Source organism: Equus asinus, chromosome 8 (assembly GCF_041296235.1).
Source record: "Equus asinus isolate D_3611 breed Donkey chromosome 8, EquAss-T2T_v2, whole genome shotgun sequence".
Classification (NCBI taxonomy): Eukaryota; Metazoa; Chordata; class Mammalia; order Perissodactyla; family Equidae; genus Equus; species Equus asinus.
In genome coordinates this window covers 31,827,010-31,836,182 of record NC_091797.1, presented here as the reverse complement: position 1 = coordinate 31,836,182, position 9,173 = coordinate 31,827,010, and the positions used below count along the sequence as shown (strand labels likewise).

Genomic DNA, 9,173 nt, shown 5'->3' with positions numbered 1-9,173 from the left:
CATCATAGGGGATTTTTCTGATTGGCCAGAACCTGATCTGGTAGGGTTTAGTTCGGGTGTCTTTAGAGTTCCTTCTCAGCTCAGTCCTCTCCGTGGCTGTCCAACTCAAAACAGCACCTGCTGAGACCACTCTGAGAAGACAATGATCCTAAACAGAGCTCTGATTCTGGGGGCCCTCACCCTGACCACCATGATGAGCGCCTGTGGAGGTGAAGACATTGTGGGTGAGTGCATAGTTGAGGGATGTGGAGACTGGACTTGGGGAATAGTGAATTAGAACTGGAACAAAAGGATAGATATTGGCACAGAAATAGTAGAGAGTCTTCAAAGGCGTTCTCAATATTGAGCAGATTTAAAAACTATGCTTCTTCTTCCTTCAGGAAACTAGAGTCCCAAGCCACTCTCTTTGCTGCCTGTGCTGTTGCAGAGTTCACCAAGGCATTATTCTGTTCCTGTTACTGGATCCAGTGAATATAGGCTGGAAGGTCCCATGGCATTCATTCATGATTGCCTCAAAGTCTAGGGATGTTTTCACACGTGGATGTTTTGTTACTAAAATTTTGTGAACTATTTGCTCCCAAACTTCTCTGAACAACTTTTGAAGTTCTTATATATTTCTCCTATGCTTTATCTTGGGGTAAATAGTTCCATAAATTACAGATATAAAGAAAGATGACCTTTTCTTTGTCTCAGATTTACCTACATTTCCATGTTGGGAACTGGCACAGGTCGGGAGTGGGTAAATGAGCCCAGCTGAATGCGTTTAGACAAGTCATTTTACCCCATAATCCTCATTTTATCTCAGTTACCTCAAATATGTTACCTCACAAATAATCAAATACAATAGGTATGTAGATATGCTTTCTAAATAATGGAGGCATATAAATGTCAATGATTATTCTTATTTTTTATTATTACTACTACAGCTGTAGCTTCATTTCTTTCTTTAATCAAGTAAATATCTTTATTTTTATTTTAAAATTGAAAACGTTATGATTAAAAACTTAGTGAATTAAATTACATTATTCTCAAATCCTCAGCCCAAATTGCCTATCTTACACTTCATCTAATGGAGACCTATCAGAGGAAAACTGGGCAAGAACAGGGTAATTATTTGGTCCCTTAGGCCCCGCTACCTCTTGGTGTCCACCTCTTTCCAGGCTCTCTTCATACATTCCTTTACCGTCCTTTCCTTCCGGGATCCATCCCTGGCTCTTTGCCCTGTTGTTTTATAGACATGAAGAGTGAGTTTGTAAAAGTCAAAGTACAAAAGCCAAATAGTTAAAAGGGGAAGTGAAATGGAAGTTACTTTAATTTTCAGCAACTTTATTAACCATGGCTGCTCCCATTCTAATGGTAGTGGAAGTTTCATCTGCTTCTCCAGAGCGCTTCCAAATTTTCTTTCTTCAGTGTCAGACCATAGTGCTGTGCTCGAGCTCGACTTACACTTGAGGAACAGGGGCACAGTGCCAAGGGCCTGTGATACTTGTAGGGCTCCATGAACATGTTTTAATTTCTTTTAAAATTAAAGGAAAAATGAACTTTTAGAATGGAAGAAAATATTTTAATTTTTAATCCAGCCTGAATTATATTTGTTTTTATACCAATATAGTCATAAAATACAATTTTTAATGTTTTTATGGAAGAAGGGGTCCACAAAAGCAACAGAGCTTAGGGCTCACAAGTCATTATGCAGCTCTGATCACCACTGATTCTGACTGTCATATCGTTCTGCTACCTCTGTGTCTGTTGGCCTTCCCCCAAATCTCTGTGATTCTCAAGAATAGCAATTGATATTCAATACCCATTTTTGTGCACATAGCAAGCTGTTTTGGGGATTCAAAAAATGCTGTCTGTCCCCTGGAGGGTGCACAGATTAGTGATGGAAAGAACATGGTGCAGGAAAGCAAAAGGACCACTGCTGAGCAGGACAGTGGACTCAGTTGAGGCTGAAACTATAAAAGTGAATTGGGTCCCAGTGGCCATCAGCAGTGTGATGTTCTTCATCAACTGTAAGCAGCCCAGGACAAGTACCTGATGAAAAGAATAATCACACATATTCATGTCTGAAAAAGGAGTCAAGAAGATTCATTGCAAGGATAAGGAGGCTTTGTTGGAGAGCCTTTTAGGCGATCAACTGAGGGAGTCATGCTGGGTAGGCAAGAGAGTGAACTTGGTGAGGAATAAAGAAATGTGGAGAGCAGAACATTGGGATGAAAGGGTTGGAGTCATAAACGTGATCAAAAACATATTTAATAAGAGAACTTAGCTAAAAAGTTGGTAACTAAGTAGGAACTTCAAGAATGAGCTGGATTTGCCTGGGAAATCCTAAAAGATAATTTCATTTCAGGGAGAAAAACAGACCCCTGCAAAGGTCAAGGAACATGAAAGGATAATATAGTTTGGTTTGATTGGCAGATGAGGTAGTTGCAGAAGATGTTGGACTATGAGGCTATTGATTTGCCCACCACAGAACTTGCCACAGTATACAATATATAGTCCTTTACTCACCTGACTCTCCCACTGTTCAATAAGCTCCTTGAGGGCAGAGACCATGCCTGGTTGATGTTTGACTCCCTGCTCCTCACGATGTCAGAGGAATAACAGAAATTGAAAATCTAATAAAACTTCCATTTTTTTCTTTTGGAAGGAATCAGGTGCTCTCCTTTAATGATCATTACTGTTAATAAAACTTTGACCTTAAAAGCATTGTTTATTTTTTACATATTTTGTAATGTTACTGTCACTGTCATAATCATTCTTATACCCTATAACAGAGCAATCTCTTTTAAAATAATAAGATCCTGTGTGCCTTTTCTTGGTTAAAAAAAAAAAAGAAAGAAAAAGAAAATGAGGACGGAATTGCTGTGTAGTAAATGTTCTGCTCTGAGGGGAGTCCTGAGGGAAGAACAACTATGATGAACGTGTTGTTAACTGATGAAAAAGTGAGAGAGAAAACTTATGAAGTAGAAGGAAGTAAACTGAATCTCTGAGGAAGAAAGCTAATACCATGATAGTTAATTCACTTCTTCTTTCATCCCATTACAAGCTGTATTGTAAGCCGAGAGTGTGCCAGGCACTGAGCTAGGCACATAGGGAATAGCAATAAGCACGGCCTGTGAAATTCCGCCCTCCTAGAGCGTACATTATATGGAAAGACAAACTGGATTCTAACTGGGCAGCTACCAACACTGAGGGGGAAGGAATCAGGTGCTGGGAATTTTGCCTAGAGACAGCCAAAGATGAAGCCCACAATATTTGAAAGTCGATTTCTTCTGTCACTTTGTTTAATAAGGTTCTTTTCTCTCCCTCTGTTTTCCACTGTCCTGCTCCTCACCCTCACTCATCAGCTGACCACTTTGCCTCCTATGGCACAGTCATCTATGAGTCTTATGGTGATTTTGGTCAGTTCACCCACGAATTTGATGGAGATGAGGAGTTCCATGTGGACCTGGAGAAGAAGGAGACTGTGTGGCGGCTGCCTGAGTTTGGCGAGTTTGTAACTTTTGACCCACAGGGTGGACTGAGAAATGTGGCTACGGCAAAACACAACTTGGACATCTGGATTAAACGTTCCAACTCTACTGCTGCTACCAATGGTATGTGTCCACCATTCTGCCTCCCCTTATTGAATCTATCCCTTCATACCAACCTCACTCCCTTCTTCCCTAGGGATAGATACTCATCCTTCAATATTCTATAAAATTATCTCCTTTCCAAGAAGTCCTCAGATCTTTCAGTAATTACTGAACCCTCATCCTCTCCCATCTCAAAAATCACATATTCTGTTTAATACAAGGATGCTTACCCCCTAACACAATCCTTGAATCCTTCAAAGAGGAGTCCCATAGACATCCTACCTTAGCAAGCACGCCCACAGAGAGAAGGGCACAGGGATAAAGTGCAGGCAGTGTATATTGTTTCCCAAGCAGAAGGGAAAGAATAAGTCTTCTTTTCCCAGGGCAAAGCTATTCACAATTCGTAACAGTGCTATTTCTTCACCATAGAGGTTCCTGAGGTGACTGTGTTTCCCAAGTCTCCTGTGATGCTGGGTCAGCCCAATACCCTCATTTGTCTTGTGGACAACATCTTCCCTCCTGTGATCAAAGTCACATGGTTGAGGAATGGGCACTCAGTCAGTGAAGGTGTTTTTGAGATGAGTTTCCTCCCCAAGACTGATGATTCCTTCCTGAAGATCAGTTACCTCACCTTTCTCCCTTCTGCTGACGATATTTATGATTGCAAGGTGGAGCACTGGGGCCTCGACGAGCCACTTCTGAAACACTGGGGTATGTATGAGTTCCACTCCTTTTGGAACCGTCTTTTCTCTGTCAAATTCAGAACATTCTGTCTTTTAGCTCCTAAATCTCATGGCCCAAATCTTGTTTTCCATGCTTCAAAGATTCCTAATTATAGACTTCACTCTCCTACCTAAACTTTTTGCCCTAAGTCTTTTCAGAACCACACCCCAGCCCACTCCAGCCAATGTACATGCACAGGAATATTCTGTATTCTAACCTCCACAACTTCACTTTCACAGAACCTGAGATTCCAACTCCTGTGTCAGAGCTGACAGAGACTGTGGTCTGCGCCCTGGGGTTGGCTGTTGGCTTTGTGGGCATCGTGGTGGGCACCTTCCTCATCATCCGAGGCCTCCGCTCAGGTGGTGCCTTAAGACACCAAGGATGCTTGTGAGTTGCACCATAGAAGGGAAGGTAAGACTTCAGATTTGTCAGAACTGGGAGCTGGAGACACAATACAGGAGGAAGGAAAGTGGGAGGAGATTATGAACACAAATGTGGTTGAAAAGTAGGAGAATTGGGAAAGGGCTTGATGACGGCACAGGAGCACTATAGGATCCATCAACCTCATGTCCGTCCTATTGCAGGCAAGTTGCCCATCTACAAGAGCAGAAGAGTGGATGTGCTAGATGACCTCGCACTATTTTCTGGCCCAGTTCATCATACTCCTTCTCTTCTTCATCGTTTTTCCTCTAACCTCTTCCCTGGGACTCAAGGTGCTGTATCTCCCAAGAGCTCTCATACTCTTCAGAATTCTCCCCCTGACTGCCTGATTATTTTTTCTCTTCTCAATTGTTACCTACTATGGGATCCCTGGGATATTCCACCCAGTTACCTAATCTCTAGAGACCCTGATCCAACGTCTCCATGGAAGCAATAAATTCTCCTTTATGAGATCTTTTATTAAAATTTTTCCTGTATTTCATCTCAGGGCTGACTAGAACCATGGTCCCTTATGCTGCAGGCTCATTTAATGTCATTTTTCATTTTCCAGATCATGTTTCATGCCCCATAACCGAAGTGCATCCAAGTATAAACTGATAATATTTTGATATCTTAGCTAAGGTTAATATTTCTCTCTTCCTTGTGTTCCCACCCTTGGCCACTCCAACTCCCCCAACCCCCGACCCCCAGTTCAGGCATCAGTGAAGGTAACACATGCCTTAAGCCTTCAGTGTTCATTTGTTATAGCAGAAATATAAAAAACAAGAAATAAGTCTGTATTCATTTTAATATAGTTTTTAAAAGTTATGACAGACAAATAAGTTAGGGGAAAGGAATTTTGAAACTGAAAAGTACCAAAAGTCAAAATTTTTGTACTGAAGTAAAAATTTGTTCCCAAAAGTTTAAATTTGTGAAGAACAAATGATGATAGTAGAAGCTTTGTTCTCCCCTCCTCACTCTTGAGGAGATAAGAATTCTCCAGGCAGGAAAAGCAATGAAAGGCAGTTAGAAGAGTGTTAGAATAGGACAATAATGCAGGTATCTGAGAAGGACCGATACTTTGTCCTTACTTAGGGTTAGTAACAATGGAAAAATGTCGAGGTAAAAACCACAGACAAATTTAGTGTCCCTAGAACAAGGGTTTACCTCACTTCTTAGATGAAGCCCTGCTAGATAACCACATAGATTTTCCTGTGCCACCATGGAATGTCAGGGACAGTAGAATGAATGTAGCTGCAGGATGTTTCTAGGCAGAAAGCCTAACTCAAGCTCACAGAATCCCTCTGTGCCCTGGGAAACAGTAAAAAACCCTGTATGCCCAGCCCCCTGCCCCTCACCTATCCTGGCTAAGGAAGGCAGGAGCCTGTGAGAGACAAATCCCAGGAGGGACAACATTGTTGAGACAATGTAGCAGCAGCTATGGCGCTGCATCCTCTTTTATCTTCACTGTCTCCTAGTGGAAACTCTTGCAGAGGAAATGGATCAACAGATGGGACTCTCTGGCTCTCCTGAGTCTGTCCATGACCACACTCTTGAGAGTATGTGTGACTTGACTTGGAGTCATTTTGCCCTTGAAATTGTTTCAGGCACTTTGCCTCATTCTTTCCACTCTGCAAATCCTGTGTCCATACACTGCATCTAGGATGGCATTATTTAAGGTATGAAGCTAATCCTGCCCATGCCATCTGCATCAGTGAGCTAAAAATATAATTAGGGAAAAAAGACAAAATATTAACACATAACTGGTACAGATAATTTGATGTGAAGAAATCTATATCCTAATCCTGGACTCAGTCGTTTATAGCTGGTATTTTAAACTTTATAACACTGGCTAAAGTATCTAACATTTATGAGCTGTATTTTTATCATCTATAATGTGAGAGTGATAATACTTTCCTTGAAGATACATTGACAGATTTTGAATAATCTCATTATATAGTCAGTGCCTTATAGATAGTATACAAATATATAAGAAAACATTGCTAGATATATCCATAATTAATTTACTTAAAAGAATGAATCATATTATAAAAAAAGTCAATTCTGTTTTTCTGAGCCCTTTCAGGATTTAGGAGATTCAAACGAAGAGCTATGGATGAATTTCTTTTCATATGTCAATCGGAGAATTTTTTTCCACTCTAGAGTGAGAGGGGCTGACATTGAGTTAGGCTGAGAAAATGGATAGAGTATAGTAGTCAGTGACATATCATTGGTGAAGGGGTTGCTAAGAGAACTCTTAGGGCAAGAATTTGTAATATATATCTTTAGTTTTTTTTTTGAGGAAGATTAGCCCTGAGCTAACTGCTGCCAATCTTCCTCTGTTTGCTGAGGAAGGTTGGCCCTGAGCTAACATCCGTGCCCATCTTCCTCTACTTTATATATGGGACACCTACCACAGCATGGCTTGCCAAATGGTGCCATGTCTGCACCCAGGACCTGAACTGGTGAACCCCGGGCCGCCAGAGCAGAACGTGCGCACTTAACTGCTGCGCCACTGGCCGGCCCCTGTATCTTTAGTTTTTAATCTCTAATGAAATACATGTCCCCTCCATATGGCTCCTAAATTTTTAGTCAAGCTATGTTACATGCAACAGATCTTTATGCATGTCTAGTCTGGGGAGGAAATAGAGAAGATTCAAAGAGAAAAAGCTATGATGTAAAAGTAAGAAAATAATTAAAAATGCAAGCTAGGAATTAGTAAATGCAGGAAATCTGAACCAGAGATGATCATTAAAATGCAGGTAACAGAGCACAGAGGAGTTTTAGGGCAGTGAAACTATTCTGTATGATACTTTAACAGTGCATACATGTCATTACACATTTGTTTAAACCCATAGAATGCACAACACCAAGAGCAAACCCTAATGTTATCTATAGACTTTGGGTGATAATGATGTGTTAATGTAGGTTCATCAATTGTAACAAATGTACCACTCTTGTGGAGAATTTTGATAATAGGGGAGGCTCTGCATGATGAGAACAGGGGGATATGGAAAATATTTTTACCTTCTGTTCAATTTTGCTGTGAACCTAAAATTGTTCTTAAATAAAGTGCATTAAAAAAAGAAAGCAAAAGATCAGCTACTATGATGCCGAATGTATAAAATATAAATTTTAGTATTAAAAAAAAGTAAGTCACCTGAAAATGCACAAATGTGCTGAGAAGAGTTTTCAACAATAGTATTTCAAATAAATCTCAATGATTTCATGGGGTAAGACTCCAGCATTTTGGAGGTGGGTGTGTGTGTGTGTGTATGTGTTTGTATATATGTATATATGTATGTTATTGTCATATAAAGCTTATATTGAATGGCATTATGACTAGTGTCCTAGAAATATACGAATGTTACCCTATTAAGACTTCTTCCCCAAGAAGTACCAAGGAAAGCAGATTTAATAATCATTGCATTTTATTAAAGGACTCATTCATAAAGTGTTCTCATAATTTTAAAACATCAGAATTAAAATTAATTCTAAAAAGAGCAATCATGTCTTTTTAATAAATGGGAAAAAAAGTTTTATTTTAGAATCCTAAATGAAAAGATATTGCATCTATAAAAGTAATAATAGGGGATGACAAAAGTGAAAAATTTAAGAGAAAGTTTGGAAAATTGAGAAAACCTCTGTGAAATGAAAAAAGAAGACAAAGAAATGTAACCTAGGGGCCGGCCCCATGGCCAAGTGGTTAAGTTCACATGCTCTACTTTGGCAGCCCAGGGATTCACCGGTTCACAACCTGGGGGCAGTCATGGCACCACTCGTTGTGCCATGTTGAGGTGGCATCCCACATGCCACAACTAGAAGGACCCACAACTAAAATATACAGCTATGTACTGGGGGAATTTGGGGAGAAAAAGAAAAAGTAAAAAGAAGATTGGCAACAGTTGTTAGCTCAGATGCCAAGCTTTAAAAAAAAAAAAAAAAAAAGAAGTGTAATATATTGTAGAAAAGATAAGACACAGAGAATAGACCCAGGAAGTCCAACATCAAGTAACACAGCTAAAGAGAGAAACAGAGAAATCAAAAAGCGGATTACCAAAACAAATAATAAGGGAAAATTTCCCAGATATAATAGACCTAATTCTTTACACATAATGGGGTTTTCAGATATTTAGCAAAATTAATGAAAAAAAGATTCATCACTAAATACATCATTTTAAAAATTTCAGAACCTCAAGAGTTAAAGGAAAAGCATAAATTATTCCAGTGGGAAAAAACAAAACAAAACAACCTGACAACAGACTAAAAGTCAGACTGCCAGATACTTCTATCATTAAGATAATAAGGAAGGCCCTCAAGTTCTAAAGGAAAACTATTTTCTATTAATAAACGTATACCTTTTGAAAATCACAATCAGGCACAAAGAATGAATAAAAATACTGTTAAACAAGAAAGGATCTAAAATTTACCTACCATGCATAATTTTAT

General features: G+C 39.6%; 1 protein-coding gene across 1 annotated transcript; it reads left to right on the top strand.

Annotated features, from left to right (window-relative positions):
* Positions 1–7,953, top strand: LOC106830306 (HLA class II histocompatibility antigen, DQ alpha 2 chain-like). The gene is made up of 5 exons (XM_014839844.3): positions 1–224; positions 3,351–3,599; positions 4,008–4,289; positions 4,541–4,715; positions 4,889–7,953. The coding sequence occupies exons 1-4, from the start codon at positions 143–145 to the stop codon at positions 4,693–4,695; spliced, it is 768 nt and encodes a 255-aa protein (XP_014695330.3). The 5' UTR covers positions 1–142; the 3' UTR covers positions 4,696–4,715; positions 4,889–7,953.
* The last annotated feature ends 1,220 nt before the right edge of the window (positions 7,954–9,173 follow it).